The sequence below is a fragment of the Rhinichthys klamathensis genome, unplaced genomic scaffold (assembly GCF_029890125.1).
Source record: "Rhinichthys klamathensis goyatoka isolate OS25496 unplaced genomic scaffold, OSU_Roscu_1.1 h1tg000192l_1, whole genome shotgun sequence".
Lineage (NCBI taxonomy): Eukaryota > Metazoa > Chordata > Actinopteri > Cypriniformes > Leuciscidae > Rhinichthys > Rhinichthys klamathensis.
The window spans coordinates 4,872,702-4,898,366 of NW_026606718.1; the positions used below are offsets into that span (position 1 = coordinate 4,872,702).

A 25,665-nucleotide genomic window follows, 5' to 3' on the forward strand; every position below is an offset into this window, starting at 1 on the left:
CCTCATTGTGAATGAATGGCTCAAGTCCAAATGTCACACACCTACGCTCCTTAAATTCAGGTAATCTGTAAGCCTTCTAAGAATAGGCTTTCCAAAGGAGGCCAGTTCCTACAGAGAATTACCTTACTAACCATCTATATAATCATTCAGACTGCCATTTTATTATTTCAAACAATTTATAGCAGTGTTTACTTACAGTGGATTCGGAGTGTTTGTGACAACATGTGCTTGTCATTGGCAGTTAGGCAATTAGCACATCAAAAATATTTTACACCGGGATAACCTCATGGTTTACAAAGAGGTGCGAAAAGTTGAATGACTAAGTGATTACATTATGTAAGAGGGCAACACCGTCATACTTTATATGAACAGGTTGTCCAGTATATGCATTTTGCAACATATTCCACATACAAACTATTTAAAAACAAACATTCAATAAACTGAGCATGAGCCAGTAATGCTAATTTCCAATATTGTATGTGAAAATCAAACTCATCCTGTTTGGAAGCTCATTATGAAACACTGCAGTTCATCTATGGACGTAAACTAATCCGGGCACATTACGCAGTAAGGATTACATGACAGCATACAGACGACAGATGAAGGGAAAGATAGAACACTGTGTGGTGTCTGAGGATGAGTGAACACAAATAGATTAGCCAATCAAAACTGGGCTAGAGAAGGAACACAGCTTGGCAAAAGTGATAAACACACCCAGAATTCATCAGACCTTATGTCATTAGTGCAGGCCAACGGATTGGATGTTTTACATTGGGAACAACTGATAATAAAGAGCTGTTACACAAATGATAACATATTTAGGACACCAAACTAACACACTGGTTATCCTCTTTTGGCTCCAACTCAACGAGAGGCACCGGGTCGGCTTCGGAAGACCAGGAAGAGTAGTTTGAGGAACAGTAGGAGACTAAAGCGGAGAATTCGGGCCACCATGAGAACTGCCAGGCGGGCCAGCGCCATGGAGGTGCCCTCATTCCTGCGACAGCTAGTGAAGGAAACCGAGAAGATGGTAACCTTCTTCTTCAAGGGTGGGCGACGGGAGTCGGGAGCTGATGATGACTACTTTGAAAATGAAGAGGACATAGGGAGACCCTACCTAGAAAGGCCCATTTTGGCGAAAGATATGGAAGAAGGGGGTTCGAAATGGGGCATTAACTACGCCATGGCCAGTATGCAGGGCTGGCGTGCCCAGATGGAGGACTCCCACACCTGCATGCCAGAGATGACCGAGGCCTTGCCAGACTGGAGCTATTTTGCCGTGTTCGATGGACATGCGGGGAGAATGGTGGCTCAGTACTGCTCCAAACACCTGCTGGATTTTATTCTCGACACAGGTACTCAACGATTTAAGTATTACTGTCTGGAAGATAAGGGATGAAATTTGTACATGCAAAGAGTTAGTGCTGATGTGCTTTTATTTATAGACGAAAATGCAACTGCCACCACAATATAGGAATTTGCCTGATGACTTTCCAGCTGTTGACGTTTATTTGCTTAGCCATATCTACGGTCCTCTAGAGGGTTTACTCTAAAGTAAAGTGCATGTTGTTCATTAATATTCATTACTTATTTGTATATTTAACAAAGACTAAAAGTGTAACCAATATTACTTTTTATTATACGTAAAACATGAAAAATCTGCCAGTGCAGTAAGACCAAATACACAGATACTTTCTCTGAAAACAAGCCTTAATATCTTACGCAGTGTTAAGATGTTGAGCAATCTTAACAGTGATGCTTAGCTAATGGAATAGCCATTTTTGTATTTTCAGCATGATAAATGTTATTATGATAGTAATAAAACCTATTTAAACAAACAAACTAAAATTTGCAGTTTGTTAATACTGGGTGAATATAATTTTTTCTGATCGAGAAATACAAAAATACAAAATATTTGTTTTTTTAAAAAACATTAAAGGATCTAAAGATTTTTTTAATATCGATTAAAAGGTGTTAAAACAGTGCATTTCATCTTAACATGGAAAATTTGGGCCAATTAATAGGCCAATCCAATATATATTGGATCACACAAACTAATGTAAGGTTTTACTAGCAGAGCTCGGAGAGAAAAGTTCAAAGAAAGATTGTGAAATTGTAAAAAATAACTTCTTATTATATTTATATACTGTTTCATTCAGCTTTCTAAGCATTATGTGTTTACATAACAAATAATTTGACTATTTTGAATGATAAAAATAGTCAACTTAGATAGTTTTCAGACAAAGTTTTACACATATTTAGGCCTATGTGTATATATATATATATATATTAGCTATTATATTTTTGGAAAACGGTCCAAAAAATATTTTTTTAAAATATTTTTATTAACTGGAAGTGAAGGAAATGAATTTTTTTCCGATTGTCACAAGCTTTGCTCAAGTAGGGTGAAAGGCACTAGGCAAATAGAAAGACCTTGTTTAGATATTCCTTTGCTTGACCCTGTTCTATGATTGTATAATCAGGCTGTGTGACGGTGGATGAGGATGTAGAACATGTCAAAGATGGCATCAGAAATGCCTTCCTCTGCATCGACCGCCACATGCACGCCCAGATCCGCAATGAGAACTGGGACAACAGCGGATCTACAGCAACCGCTGTCATGATGTCTCCACGAAACATCTACTTCATCAACTGCGGCGATTCCCGGACCTTCCTTTGCCGTAACAGCCAGGTGGTCTTCTACACGGAGGACCACAAACCCTTCAACCCGCGCGAGAAAGAGCGCATCCAGAACGCCGGGGGCTCCGTCACCCTGCAGCGCATCAACGGTTCACTGGCCGTGTCCCGCGCACTTGGAGACTTTGACTTTAAGGAGGTGGAATGGAGGACTCAGACCGAACAGCTGGTGTCGCCTGAACCAGAGGTGTACGAGCTGGAGCGAATGCCAGAAGATGAGTTCCTGGTAGTGGCATGTGATGGTGTCTGGGACGCCATCAGTAATGAGGAGCTGTGTGCGTTTGTGCGCAACCGCCTGCAGGTCTGCGATGATCTGAGGGAGATCTGCTCTCAGGTCATTGACCTCTGCCTCTATAAGGTTGGTATCAGCAGTGACAGGATCCCATTGGGTTGCCTAATGGCCTGATTTCGAGTTCCCTGATGTCCAGGGTGCACAGGTTTTTATTTTTAGCAAGGTACCACCATACTGATGGATGTTCGGAGGAAGTTCGCAATTGGATAGGAAAAACTTTTCTAAATAATAGTATGCTTCATTGTTGACCAAATTAGACTGCATTGAAAATACACTCTTAGGCCGTGTGTCCACCAAAGCGTTTTTCCACGCTATGTTTTCAATTGTTTTCAATGGGAGCGCCGCGTTTTTAGAACGCCATGAGCGCAACGAGGCGCTGGACGATTTTAGAACGCTGAAGCGCTGAGAGCTCGGCGTTTTTACTGGTCGCCGAGAGTTGAAAAATGTTCAACTTTGGATAAAACGCAGCGCTCATCACTGTCACTTTTACCCAGCCGTCCAATCACAGTGGAGGAGGGGCGGGACTAATACCACACCGACCAACTGTCACAACATTCTTTCTGTACAACGACATCAACCAGCAGAGCTAACCAAACAAAATTGATGAAAAATAAATTTTCAGTATGAAACAAATTATCTGCGAAATCAGTTACAAGTAAACAGTGCTGCGGATATTCTGTATCATAGCAACGAAACGTCTCGACGGAAAAAACGCTGTGCTGCCAAAACGCTCTCAAGCGCCCACAGCTAGGCGTTTTCAGCAGAGCGTCTAGCGTTTTCAGCTGCCTAAAAACGCTTTGGTGGTCTCACGGCCTTAAAAACAAAGTTTGTTGATGTTCCATGAAGAACTTTCCATTACACAAAAGGTTCTTTAAAGTGAATATAAAGGTTCTTTAGTGTTTTTAAAGGGATGGTTCGCCCAAAATGAAGTTGTTCCAAGTTGGTATGAATTTCTTTCTTCTGCTGAACACAAAAGATTTTTTGAAAAATATTGGTAACCAAACAGTTGATGAGCCCCATTGACTTCCATAGTATTTTTCAATGGTTTTCAAAGTCAATGTCAACTGTTTGGTTACCCATTTTCTTCAAAATTTCGTAATATCTTCTTTTGTTTTCATCGGAAGAAAGAAATTCATACAGGTTTGGAACAACTTGAGGGTGAGTAAATGATGACTGAATTTTTGGGTGAACTATCCCTTTAAATGTTCTTCACATGAAGAAACAATTGTTCCTTTTAAGAACTGTTCACTGAAAGGTTCTTTGGCAAATCAAAACGTATTTTTGAAACTTTTTTTTTAAAGAGTAATGTTCAGTTTTATCTCGCAAATAAAAACTGTAATTTTTTTAATCAGTGATCATTGATTTCAGATTTACCTGCCCCTAAATGTACCCTAAAAACAACACAGACTGTAGTTGGTCGCTTTAAATGTTTCTCGAGTGGGTGATCCTGGGTGAGAATAATGTACACTGGTTAACTTTAAAGTAAACTGGACTTTATGTCAATAGTCAAAAGTCTGGTCAGATGGAACATAAAACTAAGCACTCAACCAAAATATATCTCACATTATGAGAATCACTGCATCAATATGCTTTTATTTTATGCTAGTCATTAGCCCATGACGTCAATAACTCTGACGAGTAGCCTACGTCAATAAGTCTGATGTCAGGTCAATGTCGAATTGCCAGAAATACTGTCACCTTCTAAAACGTTTAACTCGTTTAGGACAGCTTTGTTATTTAAAATGATTACAGGCACTTGGGTTATGTAATATTATATAATGAGATGCCGCATGTTGAGGCGGGGAAGCTTACACACAGATTCAGCTTGACCTGTTCTATGAAGATACTGTTCTTTAAATAGAATGATTACAAGGAAGACAAGAAGAGAGCGAGAGAGGATTACGAGCGACTCAGACTTCAGGTTAATGGATATTCATGGGTACAAACCAGCCGCTCGATCAGGCCAAGAGGTCCTTTGGTTTAGAACTAACATTAGCTGTTTGTGAACATTTATATGCATTGCATTATGTGCATTTATGTGTATTAGTGTGTTTTATTGATCTACTCTAATAGCATTTTTATATTATATTATATATAAGGGTTTTAAATTCTGAAATGTCTTCGCATCTTGCAGGGAAGTTTAGACAACATGAGCATTATCATCATCTGCTTCGATGGCGCCCCCAAGGTGACACCAGAGGCACTGCAACAGGAGGCAGAGTTAGAGCAGCTCATCGAGCAAAAAGTGGCGGGTAATTTGACCAATTCATTCGATGTAAAAGGTTTTACACTATATAAATAAGAGGCAATTATACATATTAGATTAGATGAAATAGCCATCTTAATAAAAGTCTAACCTTTTTATATAAAAGTGTATTTTCTCTCACATTACCTAGAGATCATTAATGTGATCAGATCTAAAGATGGGGAACCTGACCTGCTATATGTGATGAAATTCCTGGCATCTGAAGGTATTCCCGGCCTCCCACCAGGTGGAGGAATCTCATGCAAGTGAGTATTACTGGACAGTAATATATGATATTAGGCCTACTATACACTTCAAAAATTGAAGTGAGTTTTTGCTTAAAACATGACAAATTGGCCTGGTTTCACAGACAGGGTATAGATTAAGCCAGGATTAGGCCTTAGTTCAATTAGGACATTTAAGGCTTTTATAAACATGCCTTAGAAAAAAACATTACTGGTGTGCATCTTGAGACAAAACATATATATTTTAAGATATGTTAGTGCAAGTTACTTTCAGTTAAAACAGCTCAACCATGCTTTTTAGTCCGGGACTAGGCTTGAGCCTCGTCTGTGAAACCGGGGGATAATCTACCAATGGGGTCAGAAAAACAATCTTGTTTTCCCTTTTAATTAAGTTTATTTTTCTGAGCCCACTGGCAGATATTTGTTCTTGTTTAAGCACAACATTTTCTTTTTCCGAAAACAAGACTTAATTAATTACTCATCCTCATGTTGTTCCAAACCTGTAAGACTTTCATCTTTTGAACACAAATGAAGATCTTTTTAATGAAATCTGAGAGATTTCTGTCCCTCCGTTGACAGCTACGCAACTACCACTTTGACGTTTCAAAAAGTTCATAAAGAGATCGTAAAGAGAACATTTCAGTTGTGGTAACTGGAAGCTCAAGCATATTCACGTGACGTGTGAAAACCAATGAGGTTCATTCTCTTTTTATGCGGCACGTTTGAGCTCCAGCAAGAACCAATGAGGTTTGTTCTCCAGTGTTCAGCAGGTTCGGTTGAATCGGTTTATGTTTGCTTTTTAAAGTGTCAAAATGGTAGTTGTGTAGCTGTCAATGGAGTGACAGAAATCTCTCAGATTTCATCAAAATTAGCCATTTGTGTTTCGAAGATGAATGAAAGTCCTACGGGTTTGAAACGACATGAGGGTGGGTAATTAATGACAGAATTTTCATTTTAAGTCATTTTAACCCTTTGGGTCATACACCCGGCAAGTGTTTTTTTGCTAGTTTCAGCCTGACACAGTTATCATTTTCACGTCCTGCGTCACGTTGTTTAAATAGCAAATGCTTTTGCGCCTATTTGTGCGCCCATGGGCGTGCTGGTCTGAAAACGAGGTGTGTTCAGGCGCATTGTTGGCGCGTTGCTATTTTGAGGCAACGCTATTTTTTATTATTTAAAGAGCGCGTTAGGAATGTGCGCCAATAGGTGGGTCCACAACGCGCGTACACTGTTTATTACACACACAGATAAGTCCAGCAGCACACAAACATGTCAAATATTAAAAATAAAAGGATTACAATGTAAAAGATTATTATTCTGTACATAAAGATATGGTGGAATCATCTTTAACCTCGCGCACGATCAGACCCGTTTCCGCTCTGGAGCAGCGTTCTGCAAATTCCGCCATGGCACGAGCGCAACTGGCTTTTAAAGGGAATGGGAGATGAGACTCTGATTGGTTTATTGCACGTTATGCTCAAAACACACCCATTACTCATTAAAGGGATACTCCACTTTTTTTTGGAAATAGGCTCATTTTACAACTCCCCCAGAGTTAAACTGTTGAGTTTTACCGTTTTTGAATCCATTCAGCCGATCTCCGGTTCTGGCGGTACCACTTTTAGCATAGCTTAGCATACATCATTGAAGTGGACAAGACCATTAGCATTTCTTAAAAAAAAATGACCAAAGAGTTTCGATATTTTTCCTATTTAAAACTTGACTCTTCTGTAGTTACATCGTGCACTAAGACCGACGGAAAATGTAAAGTTGCGATTTTCAAGGCTGATATGGCTAGGAACTATACTCTCATTCCTGCGTAATAATCAAGAAACTTTACTGCCGTACCATGAGAGCAGCAGGCGTAATGATATGACGCAGCGCCTGAAAATAGTTCCGTTGTGTTGACGGAAGGTAGCCTATTTTCAGGCGCTGCGTCAAAAACGGTAAAACTCAACAGTTTAACTCTGGGGGAGTTGTAAAATGAGCCTATTTCCAAAAAAAGTGGAGTATCCCTTTAAGAGAACAGGGACAACCCTTTTAAACAATTTTTCCAGTCGTTAAACTAGCAAAAGTGGATTCAGACACGCCCTACGTGCACTTTCGCCGTGAGCTTTAGACCATGTGCTTAGATCGTTAAAATAGGGCTGTTTAAGTCATTTTGCTTCTTAGGTAAATGTTTGATTAAAGAATGTTTAGATATTTTAATAGAAAACAAGTCAAAAATTCTAAGCAAGAAAATCTTTTTTTGCAATGCAGGAGAGATACATGTATTTGTGTGTGTGTGTGTGTTTCTCAATCTCTGCTTTTTTTTCTATATTGCAGGAGAGATTGCATAATTGCCGCATATCAGAAATATGCAGCAGCCTTTAGACCTCTTGACCCAATGGTACGTGTTTGAAATGTGTAAATATATGTTTTAGCCGTACTAAATAAACTATTAATTCTCCAACATTTGATTTGATATGATTTTAGGTGTCTACATATAAAAGGTTAATGTTCATTTTACGAACATCAATAAAAATGCTGATATTCTCAAATACTCTTTCATCATTTAAGGATATTGGCGGTTCTGATGACTCCACCTAGTGGCCGTTACCCTGAAGATGGAATCAAGCCTTCAATCTCTGTAGATGTAATAATTCATGTGAGGACTATATTTGTGTGCCACCTGCTTTACAGAGGTCAAATTGTTTAGCCAAACTGTTCCTTTTTTTAAATCAATGTTGTATATTGTACACACTGAACCAGAAGAGGTGCATTTATCAAATGCTTTCATAAAAGGGGCTTTCTTACCAGAGGGACGTTTTCATAACTATTGCCGGAAAATTACCCTAGGGCAAAAATTTTGTTATTGAGGGACCCTGGTGGCTAGTTTCTATATTGGAGTCAAAACTACCCAGTGCAAAAGCCCATAAAGGAAAAGCACTTAACATTGACACCATGGAAAGGTTCTAGTGAAAAATATAAAGAATTCACTTTTTTTAAAGGTGAAGTGTAATTTCTATGCCTCTCGCACCACCAAAGATAATGATGATTTTTAAACAAGGTAATTAAACACTTCCCTCATAGCCATTGGTCAAGCAAATAGATTTCCCCACCCTAAAATTACGCCATTGGTTGAACCACTGTTGTCGCGTATAAGACTATTGAACAAGTCAGCATGAAACGGAAGTTGCAACCATCTTTTCTTCCCTATTGTGACGTATATCCAGGCTTAAAACGACTAAAGCGGCTTCTCGTATACGAAAAACAATGTAGGTCGGGCCTTGATGTTGTCCATTGGGAATTGATTGGATCGTTAGATCATTATCGTTTGATATTGCAAGAGCACATGACTTAAGAATAATGTGCACAGATGAATCATTAACAATAAACACTTAAGCATTCCATAATGTGGCTTTAAAATGCCACAATAAAATAATTGTCTATCCACTTGTAGCTGGGATAAGAGAAAGCATTACCATTAAAAAATACACAAATCACCTTTTAATAAATATACTATGTTACTTTTTTAAATCTACATATAAACCATTTTATGTAACATTGTAGTTGTAGGTTGTTTCACGATTAACTTCACAATTGACATTATTTACAAACATATGTAAGATACTTCAATGTATAATTGTATTATAAATATTTTTTCTTGTATTTGTTTATGGATTTTAAGCTCTGTACTTACAGAGAACATAGACTTACATAACCGAACTTGTACACAGCAGTAAAACTAACATCTGTAAAACTTTATAAAGGGTACTTGAACTTTAAATTCAATCGTCTCATTTTATTTTTTATTAAAGTACACCTCTGTCATTTTGAGTATATATTGTTATAAAATAATTATTGTTATGAGAATGTTTCTTCAAAATGTCTGGATTTCTATATGCTATGTCTAGGTTTGAGAAGTCTGGACTTTGAGCACACAATTTATATTAGTCATAATGGGCAGGACCAAACATGCCAGATTAAAGGGTATCTGCTGTACAATTTAATGCATCAAAAAGAATTTGATAACATTTTGCCAGAACTGAAATCGGTGCTCGGTCCGATCCACTTTCAACAACGTTTTTCAAAAATCGCTTACTGCACCTTTAAAACACTTTTGTAGCCAATCAGCAGTAGGGGTGCGTATCCACTCAAGATTTACTAATACATTATGAAAATCAAAAGCTGTATCTGATAATATGATGTTATGTACCTAAAGTAACATGAACTAACAATGAACAGTTGCATTTGAATTAATGTTGACAAAGATCAGTAAATACTGTATTGCTCATTGATAGTTAAAGGTGCAGTAAGCGATTTCTGAGAAACGCTGTTGAAAGTGGATCGGACCGAGCAGCAAGACACACTTGTAGCCAATCAGCAGTAGGGGGCGTGTCCACTCATGATGGGGGAGGAGAGAGAGGGAGATTTGAAGAAAGACTGTAGAAAGAGAGATGGCTGAAAGACATTACAAAAGAAAAAAGCTCAGAGGAAAATCAGTGGAAAAAGAATAGTTATGATCAGGCAAGAGCTTTAGGACACGCGTTAATTTATGAAAATAAAGGACGAAGCAGTAGGCTAAGGCCTGAAAATGGACACAGAGGTTGAGTTGTTTCTTCTCCATATGTGAGTAACATTGGTTTTGCTGTTACACAGAACCAAGAAATGCTGTTGTTGTAATGTTATCTGTACTAACAGGACAGTTTTGCGTGTCATTGTTTGTCTGGAGCTGCTGGCGACTAAAAACCAACTCTTGCTTGTACTCTTGTGTGCTGTACATTTGTGCTTCCTTGTCATCTTTGCTTTATTATTCGCAAAGCATTATTTTGCTTCGCTTCAGCTATGATAAAGAGACGACCACACTTGCATTGCGTGTTTGTGCATTTTGGGGGCGGAGCAATGAAGGGAGGGGTGTGTTTGATTGTGTTGATTTCAAAAAACAGTGTTCAACCATGATTCTCGGAAATAGCATACTGCACCTTTAAGTGAACGTAAACAGCTGGGAAAGAACACTGAAGTGTAAATTAGATCTTGTTTGTGTGTGTGTGTGTGTGTGTGTGTGCGGGGGGTGTGGAGGAGGGGGTGGCCATCATGTACTTTGTGTCCGAAGGGAACTTTGAAAATCCATGCTGCAGAATGTGTCACTGAAGTGTCATGGACCATGACACCTCTATACTAATTACGTAAACCTCATCTTTGGTGTTACTGTCATAGTTTAATGTTCAAAGAGAGTTAAAAACAAGAAGGTCAAGCTCAAGCGCACTGAGGTTTAACCTGTTTTTCAATGCAACAACCTGGGCAATGCTAACGGTGTGTTTACCATAACAATAAACTGAAAACTGAAACAAAAAGAACCACCAGAGTCTGAGAGAACTTGCACTCTGCCCGACGTTCCCAACAGGTAAGTTCAACAGCCAAATATTTTGCCTGTGTGACTAGAGTTCATAGTTTACAGATTGTACAGTGTTCATCTTACAGTGTCATTAACAAGAAATGCTAATAAAGAACCGTGTGAAATATATGTAACTTTTTTAACGCTGGAAAGTTTTTTAAATTTACTGACATGTGGACTAAGATAAATAACATGCATTAATAACTATTACATTTGTGCTAATGTGTCATGAATCTGTTGCAAACTTTAACCATCTCAAAGTTTCTGTCAAAGTAAAAAAATAACATTCCCAGTTTAAAATTTTATTAAAATAATTTGGAAATAGGTATTGAAAATATTTGAATGCTATTAATTTTTTTGTTTTCTATATTCATTTTGATATAAGCTAGCCAAGGTTTAGCCATTTTTGTTGCATTTCTGTCATTTTTAAAATGTCGATATAGTTTTTATTAAGTTTTAGTTTTTCATTTTAGTTTATTTAATATTTGTTTTGTTTTTTTGTTCTTTAACTTAATCTAATCACAAAATGAAAAATGTGTTGGTAACTAGCAGTTATACAAGTAATGACATTTTTTTTCCCCTTTTAGTTTCAGTTAATGATAATAACTTATAGTTATGGAAACCAGTCGATCAATATTATATTCGTACTATTATGAAAATGTATGAATGTAGTCATTATTAATACATATTCCACATACTTACAATACCGGTATTCATATTACATAAATGTGTTTATAATTATATTTGTCAGTGTAAAATTAACGTTTATTTATTTACTCTTGATGTCTGTACCAACCATGCATATCAAAAACAAATTTAGTAATTATTTAACTAATGTGGAACACCTCTTGCAGAAAACAAAACTGCATTGATTTTTGAGAGAAGACCGTTGTTTTGGTTGTGCTTCGGCTCCGAGTGACTGTGCGGATGAATCACATCCTACTGCTCATAAAACATTCACTCCTATGCTTGAGGTATAACCAGATGGAAAGGATCTCAAGCTGACAAGCTGAAGACATGAAGCTTTAGCAGCTACCTATTAATAGACAAGGTAGGCTACTTCATTGAAAATAAAATTGTAGCACAACTACAACAACCCTTTACAATCTGTCAGAGAGCTACATATGACAATGTATCTGTTCGGTAAAATACCTACTTACCTGTTGAGTAATAAAGACGCCATTTCCGCATCGTTTTTACAATATTTCAAATCCATAAGTTCTGTCCATCTCCGAAGCGCCAAGCCACTGAAGCCAGTGCTGATTCGATCTTGTCTTATTACGAGCACTGTCGACTCTCTTTATGCCAGGAGACTTTCCTAAACGGGTGACTTAAGATTTAACTGCTCAATGTCAACCTTTCTCGATCGTTGTGACAACTAACCTCTGACCCTCACTCACACACCATACACGCGTCAAAGTAGCCGGAGCACCTTTTCTCTATTTACGGAAATGACGAGACACGCACGGACGAGTGACGTATGCAATTTCCCGCGAAAACAATCCTGCCCAGTCTAAAATATAAACACTTATAACAGGATTTCCATTGTGAACGGGGGTAAGATAAAACACTTTTTGAAGAAGGACTAATGATGTTGTTAATTTTGAACCAAAAAATAGCTTTATACCTAGTTAAGAAATATTTTATGATGTTGGTTTTGTATGATTTACCCTGTAATTACGTTTTTGTTTGCACTTAGCATTTATTACACCAGGGATATTCAACAAAGAATGAAAAGTATACCAATCCTGGTCTCCTCTATACATCATAACTATTGTACACTGATGGAGACACATGTGTGATAGTTTCAGGGATTCTCATCAGCTACAAAAATCTGAAATATTTTAAATTTGATGAAATTAGATAAGATATGGTGCTGTGGTTGTTTCTGTTGATATGTCTAACACACATCACATGCATAACTTAGTTTTGTTCAAATTGTTTTTCATTTCAAAGGCTCCTAACGTTACCCAGTGAGACCAGATGACACTGAAGGTCGAAGGTGATCCAGGCTATGGCAGCGCATCTGCTAGAGCTCCATTCACAGATCTGGATGGGTCAGAGACTGTACCTCTCCTTATCCCAGAAGATCCGCCCCAGCAGTACATCTGGAAACCCCTGAGCAAAGAGGAACTGGAGAAGTGCGCAGGAGGACCGGAATGGAAGAAGTTTCGTTCTCGTCTGGTACTTTGCTTCTGGATTGTTTGGCTGATAATGCTTGGCACTGCTATCGCAATAATCATTCAGAGCCCACGGACGGTGTCTCCTTCACTATACTGGTGGCAGAAGGATGTGTTTTACCGTCTGCAACCAGCACTCTTCATGGTTGCAGACAGTGACGAGGTCAGCCCTATCGGCAGTAAGTTAATAAAAACATAATTTACAGCAGTAACAATAATGGTAGATTGCATCTCAGAACATTCAACCCGCTTATCCACCATCCATCCATGAGCCTAAGATACAACCACATGTCAAAGTCTAAGTCAGTGTTGTGTTAATGAAGTATCTCCACAAACCACATCACAGGACATTTACCACATGTTGTGGCAATGTCTAGTAGACAGTAAATCAGACAATAAATACAAGGGTCATTCACAGGAAAATTTACAATTTGTGTGGCATATTATGTGCTTTTTATTTTTAGGCTTAGGAACAATACATAACTGGTACTTTGTAAGGCTCTGACCACAAATGAATGGCTAGTTTAATAATCAGCCATTGAAATACACATTTGTTGATCGCTTATCTAAATATTGGGGGGAAAGTAGAGTGGCAGAGTGAGGTGGGAAAATATTCTTTCAATAATGTTAAAAGTATGATGATAAATTATAGCCAATCTTTGTGTCAGCAGCACAGAATGAACATACATGTACACAGCATTGAAATTCCAGTAGTGAAGGCCATCATGATGGTGTATGTCTCACATTCAGGGGTGTCCGAGCGGCTGCCGTATCTGAGGTCACTGGGGGTTGGGACAGTGATCCTGGAGGGATTTTTCCGGAATGACAGCTCCCCAGCCAACCTGACAGAGATTGACCAAAGTCTGGGCACGCTTCCACAATTCACACAGCTTATCATAGAAAGCCGGAAAGCAGGCAGGTGCATTTTTATTATTAAACAAGTGTGCTTGATTTTATTTTGGTAGTTTTATTGGCGTACTACGGAAGCGTATTGCATTCACTTGAAGAAAAAAATCTATTCTGTTTTTCTGAATTAATGAGTTAATTATCTCAGAATTACGAGATAATTTTTCATGGAAAAAAAGTTTTTGCTCTGTTTTTCTGAATTAACGAGTTAATTATCTCAGAATTTACAAGATAATTTGTCATGGAATTTTTTTTTTACTCTGTTTTTCTGAATTAATGACTTGATTATCTCAAAAACTCAGAAATTCAGAAAAACAGAGCAAAAACTTTTTTTCCATGAAAAATTATTTCGTAATTCTGAGATAATTAACTCGTTAAATCAGAAAAACAGAGCAAAAAAAAAAATTCCATGAAAAATGATCTTGTAATTCTGAGATAATTAACTCGTTAATTCAGAAAAACAGAGCAAAAACTTTTTTTCCATGAAAAATTATCTCGTAATTCTGAGATAATTAACTCATTAATTCAGAAAGACAGAGTAGATTTTTTTCTTCAAGTGAATGCAATACGCTTCCGTAGGCATTCACCCTATTATAAAAATTGAAAAGTTTTCATTAAATATTGTCTCTGCATGCAGTTGTATCAGGACTGTGCTAACCTTGGTATTCAATAGATGGTGCTGTTTAACCATATTTACATTGGACTCACACACTGGACTCACTTAAATGATTAGTTCACTTCAAAATGAAAATGGTCATTTACTCACCCTCGAGTTGTTTCAAACCTGTATGAATTTCTTTCTTATGCTGAACACAAAGGAAGATATTTTGAAGAATGTCAGTAACCAAAGAGTTAACTGGCCCCATTGACTTCCATTGTATTATTATTTTTTTCCTACTATGGAAGTCAATGGGGTACATCAACTGTCTGGTTACTGACATTCTTCAAAATATCTTCTTTTGTGTTTAGCATAAAAAAAGAAATTCATACAGGTTTGAAACAACTTGAGGGTAAGTAAATGACAACAGAATATTCATTTTGAAGTAAACTATTCCTTTAAGCCATGTCTGAAAATCATTGCATTTAAATATATCAAAGATATTCATCACATAAACTATGGACATGTTCCATGTTTGACAAGCACAACATCTCCACATGCTTTTTGTCTTGATGTTGAACAGTATTTATTTTGTTTTATAATTTAAAACCTATTCAATGTCTTTTGTGAGAAGTTTTTGTACTTGAAATGTCAGCTTGGTTTACCATTTTGCTATCTAATGCAACGACAGTCATGCATTTTTTTTTTTAGCCGTGTCCAAATACTGCAAATGCACATGTGCTTGTGAAACAGCGGTAGTGTGAAAACAAATTGAAGTCGAATTTTTGTGTGCAAAAATTGTAAGCAATAGTAACTGATCCAAAGGATTTTCCATATGGTTCAGGTGTGAGAGTGATGCTGGACCTTTGTGAGCTGGACCTGTTTGAGCAGGAGTCGGGTAATGACACTAAAGTTTGGTCTGGTGCATCAGAGAACATTCAGGTAATGAATCTTATTCTCAGTATGGGGGACGATATCAGCAACAGCGTGTATTTATTTATTTATTTTCATCATTGGAAAAGCGTGCCTCCACCTACATTTTTGCAAAACTCCAAATGCACCAGCACATATGATTCACGGCAGCTGAAATGAACAGAGGCAGTAAATCCCCAATGACTTTTATTCCTTTTCACACAAATTATGATTACAGGAGCAGATTATTGATTAACATATTTTCATGCAGTTCCTTGCACAATTACTGTTATGATCTCATAACACTTTCCAAAATGGAATCCACATGTACCAGATGTGGGCCGGATCTGGGCCGACACTCTGTTGCTGTCTGGGACGTTTGGCTTCGTTAACACGATCTGTTCGGTTTAGGGTAGGGTTAGCAAGGCACGTTGTTTTCAACCGCGCTGGAGCATTAACCTTTTAGGATATTTTATTTCTGAACTGCTGTGATTTGTTCAACAACCAATTCAAATAAAATAGTGCCCGATTCATGGTCATTTGTTTTGGTTAAAACTGAACATGATTTCGCTTTAAACGTGTCTCAAAACAGTGCAAGAAGCATAACAGAAATGTCGCCACAGAAATGTTTTTGCCATGAAGTTGGGTTGATTTTTTTTCTTCTAGCCTATATATTACTTTAGATCACGCATACTCATTCATTTCTCTGAAGGAATCAAGTAGGCTAAATGACACATGCGCGGCTCCTTAATCATTCCACAGCAAATATACAATGCTGGGTAGATTACTTAGAAATTGTAGTCCATTACCTAATATAGATGCATGATGAAAACTGTAGTTGGTAACGTAATCTATTACATCACACTTGATTACTTTTAGGTTACTTTTGACCTTACTTTTAGCCTTAACTTGTTTTATCACATAGATTAGAAAAGGATAATATTGTACTATAATGATATAAAAATACAAAGAGGGGAAAAAATATATTAAATGAAATATGAAATGAAGTGCACTAAACATTACATTAAGCCAGGGTTTGTGAAGGAACTGCCATTCACTTTTGTGTACTTACACAAAACTGATAGACTTTCTGAACATACATAAGCACTAGGCTGTTTAAAAGATAAGAAAAGAAGAATTAGTGAGAATAAAATAAATTATGAATCATTTTTAATCATGTAATCAATAAAAATGTAACTGTGGTCTGGTTATGAGTATTATAAAACATAATATAATCTAATTGTAAGTATAGGCCTATAATATTTGGAATCTGATTACGTAATCTAGATTACATATAATCAGTTACTACCCACCCAGTGATGCAAATGTAATTTTTGTATTCCCATTTGCTCCAATATCAAAAGAAAAAATCCATGATAGTGTTTTCACGACTTTCCAAAATATGGAAAAAATGATCGAGATTGATTATCACTGTCATCACAGTCTGACTCTGACTCCACTGCTCATGTGTCCTTCATTTAGGTTGAACTGTGTAAATTAATTATTTTCGTTATTTATAATTTAAACGTTATTGTGTAAGCAATTGCGGAGCGAAAATTAGCCAGCGCCAATACCAGTATATTTTGAACTTGCTTACCATACCGGTGTGGAAAATTATGATATTGTGGCAAGTCTAACTGTCACTATGGTGGTGAGAATTTTTGTTTTATGTCAATATTTCTGTCTACCTCTTGTTTATCATTGCTCATGTGATATTATTTCCCTCTCCAGGACTCATTAAGGTATTGGCTGGAGTACGGTGTGTCAGGGTTTGGGATCTGTGATACAGACGCAGCCTTCTCAGCAAAAGTAAAACTGTCTTGTTTTGTGGAAAAAGTGTGTGGGTTTTTGATGATGCGGTGCAGGTGGTTAGAGGCCATACACAGTGCCTGAATAAAAATCAATGTGCATTTATAATTCACAGACCCTAATGGAGTGGAACGTGCTGATGCACGAGTTCAGTTCACAAGATGACGAAAGGTATCAAGTTTTTCAAAGTCAATTCCTGAAGGACAAACTCAAGTCTTGGTAAAAAAAAAACAAAGAAGTAAAATGGGTTGTGAACACCCTTTCATGTTGACTTTAAGGCCCTGTACCAAATGGCACCCTAAACACTCACAGTCTTTCTCTGAGTCAGCACTTTCGTGACGTAATGCCACTTTGACTGTCAAGATGAAGTCTGCTGCGGAGCTCGCTTCAGTGCGGCCTTGGCAAAAGTGATATCGACCGCAAAGGCGGTGCTCCTAAAATCACAAACGGGACACCCTACGGTTTCATGAACTTAACTGACACGTTAAGAATAAAATCAAGTTTACAGAATTTTAGTGGCCTGCATTATTTTAAATATATTTAGCCAGTGACAGAGTGCAAGCATATTCGTCTAAAATAATTCTGTTTTCAGCTTCAGAATCATTCATATTTTTATTTTGGTGTCACCATTGTCCTGTGCACTGGGTTATCAGCACCAAGTCAAAACCTATTTATTTACACCCCCAATGTAATACCAAATTAGCGTTTTAATCAACAGTACATTTTTTTGTTAACCTTTTACCAAACTGTATGTCTTGGAGTATCGCTATAATATTGTGAGTTCAGTATCGTGATATGTATCGAATCGTGACATGAGGGTATCGTTACACCCCTAATTGTAACTAAAGTTTGATAAGTAGTATTTTAGTAGTATTTAGGCAAAAGTGATATCGACCGCAAAGGCGGTGCTCCTAAAATCACAAACGGGACACCCTACGGTTTCATGAACTTAACTGACACGCGCACGCAGCAGCCATTATAAGTCCACAAGACCGAAAGTGCATATAAAGTGTGCCATTTGGGACAGGGCCTAACTCTATTTTCAATGTGAGCCTGTGCATTGAACTTGACAAATGTCTATTAACCTGTTAACTGCCACTATCCCCTCCCCCTGCCTTGAACATACACATGGTAAATGAAATGAACTTTGGAAAGTTCAAGTTTGTACTGTACTGAACATCTTATTTTATATAAAATATATATTTTAGAAAATAATTTGCAGCCTAAAACTGCTAGAAAATCGAAGCCAAATGTCAAACCAAGTTGAGTTCCAAATTTGAAGTTGATATCACAAAATTAAGGTAGCTATATACCAAAAATATATGGGTGACACATTCCATTAATTATTTTTAATGTGCTCTCCAGTCACAAATTAATACATTTCTGTCACAATATCACTTCTATCACAAAAGAGCAACCACATACGGAACCTTGAATCCTTTTCCAATGATATGTTTAGTCAAAATTACAAAAAGATTTGATTATAAAATAGAGCTGTAAATTTGGTACTGTAAAATTTGAAACATTGCCCACAAGGAGGAGGAGCGTTTTTATCGTAAAGCAACGTCCAATTTCAAAGGGTATTCACAGAATGAATTTTTAAGCTTTTGAATTACACCTAATTTATGATGATTACTAAAATATGTGATATGGGGGAAAAAAGGCAATGAAAACAGTGTGCCAAGTGTCCCAGTACTGGGACAGTGACCATTAACAAGTTTATTAATTTGCTAAGTCATGGTGACATAAATCAGGTCTTGTAATCTCATTCTTGTAGAATATTGATGGTGAGGCAAACAAGCAACAGTCTTCCAGCGCTAAAGGTGTCCAACATTACTGTTAATGGTTCACTGGTGGAGCTGGTTACTAAGTCAGTGATCCCCCCATCACACCATCCGTTGTCTCCTGCTGAGGTGGCCGAGGCCATGGAGGCGCGGCTGCAGATGCCACAGGAACACTGGCCGAGCTGGACCGTGAGTGGACATTACACTGAACTGACTTTAACAGTTTATCAATGGCAAAATCCACAAACGACTTCCAATATGATCAAAGTAACACATTTCTCTCTTTAGTGTTTTGACTTTGAGTTAGCATGCAAACCTGTTTGACTAGTAAGCTAACATCCCATCATATTACTCTATAGTTAGCATGCTAGTCTGGTAAGCTATCATACCCAGCGCAAGTTACTTCATGGAATCATATGGCATTGAAGGAGGATTAGATTATGCAGGGGACTGGATCTTGCACGGTGATTCTTTTGACGTCACCATGAAATCAAAATGGAAAAATCTTATTTTTTATGGAAAGTATTTATCCGTGCACATATTTTTTTTATTTTTTTTTTATTAATGTGCCTCATAATCTTTAATCAAAATAATTTCCCCTCCTTTCAGGGACATCTCGTCTCTAATGATGTGTCATGAGGGCGGGGCAACCTGTCACTCACATGAGATCGACCAATAGCAAACCACAACCATCCAATCAATTCCCCATGGACAACATCAAGTCCCATGCTATATATATTTCTTGTTCAAGAAGCCGTTTTAATTCGGATATATATAACGTTAGGGAAGAGAAGACTAACTTCTGTTACTTTCCGACTTTAATGATTCCCAAAACATACGCCGGATTGCTGGCCCTAGCTGTTTTATTATTATTATTTTTATTATGGTAAACAGTCATGACTAGCTAGTTAATTTTTCCAATGTTGCACTGTGGTTAAAGCTGCAGTAGGGAGTTTTGAGAAAACGTTGACTTAGCCTGAAAATTTGAACAAGCACAACTTACAGGTCCCACCCCCTTGCTCTCTGCTGCGCTACAGCCCTCCCTCCACAGCTCGTCCTCCACAGCGGAGGCTGTCATGAACGCGCAGGCTAGTAAACAGGGCCACCCATAACGGCGGATAAAAAGTTATATGGCACATTCACTAATAGGGACTAAACTTCAATAATATGCTTTACATTGACTATGGCCTGCCCATACTTTGACTACAAACTTGGTCCTCAAATCATTATGTATTTTGCAATAGCCTACATGTAACTTTATAACGTTGCACTCTTTCTATAAGTTATAAATAGCTAGTAAGATAACGTTAATATAACGGTAACTAACGTTACAGTATGTAAGTAATTATTCTAGCGATATATAATGCTAGATAAGGTGTGCTAGTACATTATTTCAGCAACATGACAAGCCAGTGAATTAGCAGGTTTCAATTGTTGCTTAGCAGAGTGCGTGACATTTTATCTACATGTTATGCGGCTAGAGTTTTGACACCGAGTCAATGGGCTCTGTGTAATTCTTTCTTTTTCGCTTGGTTATCGTCATCAGTCTTTTTCCTTTTACCTCTTTGTTTTATGAGCAGGTGTCACTTGAGAATTGGCAGTTTAGGTTGTTTCTCCGTCATAAGCACAGCTGCAGCACGCCGGCAATCTTGAGTTTGAACGACGGCTCGCGCAACGCGCTGTGCAAGAGAGGGGTGTGATCAGCGCGTACACGAGCGTGATTGACAGTGCTAAGACATTCCTCCTGGCTCTGATTGGTTGTTTCTGACCGGGAGCGTGTATTTCTTGCAAATGGCAATAGGACCACTGAAAGGAGCCAGAGGAGCTTGGTTTTTACACAGATTATCTGTCTCATATTCTACTGTCAAGACATAATGACAGTTTTAGCAAATACATGTTTTCAAAAGTTACCTACAGGAGCTTTAAGCAGGGAGTTAGGTTTTATTCAGGAAACAATGTTGACTCAGGTTTGCTGGTTTTAGAGGGGTTTTGGGCTTGAACCAGCTTAATACCAGCTTGGCTAGTTTTAGCTATTTGTTTAGCAGTGGTTTGCAAATCACTTGATTACAAGAGAATGTTCAAATAAACAATAGACACACTTTATTAGGAAATAAAACTGTGAGGTGGTGACATATAGGAATCGAAATATAGGAATATAGGAAAATGTATCTGACAAAAACATGATCAGGGTCTCTTTTGTGACTCCTCAAACTGGAAAACTTTATTTTACAGGAAATACCACCAAGGCGAAACATGACATCAGCATCATTCATTATCTAGAGAAAAAACAACTGTTGTTGACAGCCACTGGAGTTTGATTTATGGTTTAGTGAACTATGATAATATTTTTACACAGAGAGAAATGTTGTATTTCTACATGGTCATTAACAAAGTAAAAAAAAAAAAACCCATTAAACCCAAGGTTTTAAAGTGATGGCAAGGGGAGATTTCAATTGTGATTGAGATTTCCAGGTCTGAAAATGTCATGGACATTAAAAAAAAATCTGTTTTACTTGATATGCTCATCCAGTAATTACAAACAAGAGGAGAAGCCATGAAAAAGTTATGGAAAGTAATTAATAACCGCTAAACGTTTACTCTTTGAATTCTTGCACCCGGGATCAATACAAGTCACCTTTGTAACTAGTGGTGTAACAAAATATCGCAATACACATGAATCGCGGATAGTGACAATCTGTATTGTGTAGTCCACCCAAAAAATAAAAAATGACTGTGTGAGAATAAAATCAAGTTTACAGAATTTTAGTGGCCTGCATTATTTTAAATATATTTAGACAGTGACAGAGTGCAAGCATATTCGTCTAAAATAATTCTGTTTTCAGCTTCAGAATCATTCATATTTTTATTTTGGTGTCACCATTGTCCTGTGCACTGGGTTATCAGCACCAAGTCAAAACCTATTTATTTACACCCCCAATGTAATACCAAATTAGCGTTTTAATCAACAGTACATTTTTTTGTTAACCTTTTACCAAACTGTATGTCTTGGAGTATCGCTATAATATTGTGAGTTCAGTATCGTGATATGTATCGAATCGTGACATGAGGGTATCGTTACACCCCTAATTGTAACTAAAGTTTGATAAGTAGTATTTTACTCTGGTCAAGCGTATCCATAGCAGACTGGTGTGACTGGTCTTGGAAAAGCAACATGCCCAGTGCATTATGGGTGTTGAAGTGTTTCTACATATTTGGCAAAAGGGAAGACAATAGCCTTTTTCCCCTCAGTTTTCTCTAATCAAGTAGCACCAATTTAAAAACAAAAAAATCGCCTTTCTACTTCATAGGCAGCCAAGTTTTATTGAAAGCTCATTTTGACATTGAAAGTCAAAATAAGGCAGTCTGGGTTGAATTTAAGTTTCTGAGAATCCTGTATGCTATGTATGCAATGTCACAAGTGTTTGCACCATTCACAGGTGGGTGGACGGGTCCAGTGGGAGCTACAGAGAGCCATTCTAGTCCTGATCATGACTTTACCTGGGACACCCGTCATCAAATATGGAGATGAGGTCAATCCGATTCAGGTGAAATGACAAAACCATCCTCAACATACCATTGCTGTGGTCACAGTGTGAAATTGAAAACAGTATGATTGTTATGGGTTTTTTGTGACGTGACATTTCTATTAATCTGTTCAAAAGGAACAGCTGAATCAACCGCCAGCCCTCTTCCAGTCTCTGATTCAGTCGCGTGCTCGTGAAGAGGCTCTCCACTTTGGCGGATTCACCTTCCTTCCCTTCAATGACAGCATGTCATCCTCTGGCCTCAACTCTACAGTCACGCCTCCTTTGGCTTTCCTGCGCTCATGGGGCTGCGTTCACTTCCTGGTCTTGTTTAATTTGGGATCTGAACCTCACACTCTGGACCCAGACTGGGCTCCCAGCCTACCTGAAGGTGGGCTGTTTGTTATCAGCACACGTCTTGACCGATTCGGCCCCGTGTCTCTACGGTCAATAAAAATGCAGCCACATGAGGCCATTGTCATAAAACTGTTTGAATCTGACAAATCTTCCTAAGATTAAAGGCTTGTGTTAGCTTATTGTTGCAACTAAGATCTAAATATGTTAAATATTGGTCAGTTGTAACTGAAAGCAAGTATTTACTAAAACTAAATTAAAAATAATAATAATTAATACATATTTGCAGTGGGACTGGAGTGCACTTTGTTTGGTTGCAAATAATCTAATAAAGAGAAACCATTGCAGATTTAAAATTAGGTTTTTTTTTTCCCCAAATAATGGGCACTTTTATCTCCTAGGGATGGATTCTTTTTAAAAACAGATTTGTTTATTTTTATACAGTATGTATGAAATGGGAAACGTCTTACCTAATTTTTGCTACTTTCTAAAATGCCTTTTATGTTTCGAAATTTTTTTTTTAAACTTTCAATATTGTTCCTTTCATGTGTAAAAACAGATTATTACAATATGAATACATGTGTAAAACTAAACAAAGAGTGAAATAGCAATACACCGCTTCAATATTTATTGTGTGAAATGTTTACCTACGAGGTATGTCAGTGAAAAACAAGAAACAGTTGATTTGCAGGAGAGAAATCACAGGTTTGTTATCTAAAATCAAAATAAAACCTCGGCCCCTGGTTCTCCGTTGCTCTTACATCAACATCTTTTTTCTATCAACTGGTCCGTCCCTAGACATTTTGTAACTCTAGACGTGTTTTCATGGCCTCACATATTATTTATGTGCAAACAGCCAACTATGTTCATTTTTACGGTAATATTGGTAATATGAGATTAAAATTGGTTGCGTAACAAAAAAAAATTGTCTTGCGTATTTCTTGGCATCTGAAAATGCACTGCAATGCACGTCTACTGTGCATTATCTAACTATAATGGTGGTTAATTGCTTATGGAGAAGAGATACAATTCACTAACATTCACTGGGGCATTTTAAAGGATAGGCTCAATAGGCGGTAGTATTATAGAGGACCACTCATTCCCAGATGACCCCCTTTAGGACAAAGACAGACTCTTAGAGAGCGAATTATAACCATCTTGGTTCAATAACCTTTCAGGGATCAAACAAACCCTCTTACCTCTATACATTACATGCCGTAATGCAGATTTGAATGATCTGAGCTTTCAGAATGGAACAGAACGTTCTGCTTTCATTTAAAAGCTTTTTTAATTAAGCCAAGACAGAGGGCAGGGCTTTTATTTGGGGTTTCTCAGTAACTGTTCCCCTTGACAGGTTGTTCATGCTCGGAAATAATCAAATCAAATGTTCATAAATCAAATATTGTGGCGGGAAGCAATTCCGCTGTGAAACAATCATCAGCAGATGATTACAGACAGATTCCAAGGCTAAGAAACAGTGTACATTCATCTCTGATTGTTATCATCTTGCCAAAAAAGTAAATAATTGAACACAAAGTATTAATTTGACAAATGTATCACCTAATGTTGATTCGCAGTACCCCCTTGAGCGGTCTGTTATCAGTTGTAATTGTGGAATAACAGACCGCTAGATGGCACGATTGAAGAATCAGAATTGCGTATTGCAGGGAGCCGTGCAAACATATTAATGAATGATGCATGATTTCTGCACTAAGCATGAACAAGTTTGTGAAAGGACTGCCAGTGTCATGTAAACATAAAGCAGACGATGAATCTACTTCAAATGTCACAGCTACCAAAACAATGTGTTTACACAAGCTAGCGACGCAACAAAAGCAAATGGAATCAATTATAAGGCAGCGGCAACTAGATCATATTTACACTAAGTGGAAATAGCAGTGTTTTCTTTGCAATAAGTGGAAATAGTAGTTAGATGATATTTATAAATAGTGTCAGATACTATTTGCACCTCAGTGTTGTTGTTCAGTAAACGGTATGCAATAATAACAGTGTGTAAATTATTATATTTATTAAAATTATTAAATGAATGCCACCTTATTGGGACAATAAAGCCCTCCTTACACCTACCCCTAACCACTAAATTATTAAACACACATTTTATTTACACTTTTTAAAAATATTTTCTTATTTTTTATTGAAAATAAATGCCTTTCCAAACTGATATGTGATGGGAAAAGGGAGTAGTGCGAGTTCGGCAAAAGGCGGATTTGAACTCGGGTCAATTTGCGTAAAAACTTTCTGCCACGCGTCCTACTCTACTCTATTGATGCTGTTGACAAGTCAGCGTCTTCCATAGTTTTGTCTGGCCCAACATATCGTCAGTTAGTGTAAATAGCCTCTGCCAACAAGGCGGGCTATTTGCACTTAGTGTAAAAGTCACTCTTAGCATCAGTGATGCTGTCTACACTGGATGAAGCACGGCATGACAAGCATTTCTGACACAAAGGAAAAATGGATTTGCAATGTTTGCTTTGTCGCGTTGAGTGTAGACCCTCAAGACAAGAAACTATGACGAGGCATATCTCGTCCCCTCGGATTCACAAGTACAACTTTGCCACTTGGAGACTTACATGATGAACACAAAGAAAAGCCAGCTGAAGTTGTAGTACTGTATTAATTACACAACGTTTCAAATAAATCCTATATTTGCAAGCAAGGTCAGCCTGAGTGTCTTTATGTGGGTGCATGTATGTAGGGGGTGAAAACATTTTTCTGGCAGAA

At 37.6% G+C, this 25,665-nt stretch overlaps 2 protein-coding genes across 2 annotated transcripts; both read left to right on the plus strand.

The window, feature by feature from the left end:
* The first annotated feature begins 846 nt into the window (after positions 1–846).
* On the plus strand, positions 847–8,226 carry ppm1na (protein phosphatase, Mg2+/Mn2+ dependent, 1Na (putative)). Its single transcript, XM_056262517.1, has 6 exons — positions 847–1,355; positions 2,484–3,055; positions 5,124–5,241; positions 5,386–5,500; positions 7,805–7,868; positions 8,039–8,226. The coding sequence occupies exons 1-6, from the start codon at positions 953–955 to the stop codon at positions 8,066–8,068; spliced, it is 1,302 nt and encodes a 433-aa protein (XP_056118492.1). The 5' UTR covers positions 847–952; the 3' UTR covers positions 8,069–8,226.
* A 2,560-nt stretch (positions 8,227–10,786) lies between these two features.
* On the plus strand, positions 10,787–23,181 carry si:dkey-202g17.3 (4F2 cell-surface antigen heavy chain). Its single transcript, XM_056262518.1, has 9 exons — positions 10,787–10,865; positions 12,831–13,215; positions 13,787–13,951; positions 15,385–15,482; positions 17,184–17,261; positions 17,377–17,432; positions 19,039–19,234; positions 22,483–22,590; positions 22,708–23,181. The coding sequence occupies exons 2-9, from the start codon at positions 12,840–12,842 to the stop codon at positions 23,080–23,082; spliced, it is 1,452 nt and encodes a 483-aa protein (XP_056118493.1). The 5' UTR covers positions 10,787–10,865; positions 12,831–12,839; the 3' UTR covers positions 23,083–23,181.
* The last annotated feature ends 2,484 nt before the right edge of the window (positions 23,182–25,665 follow it).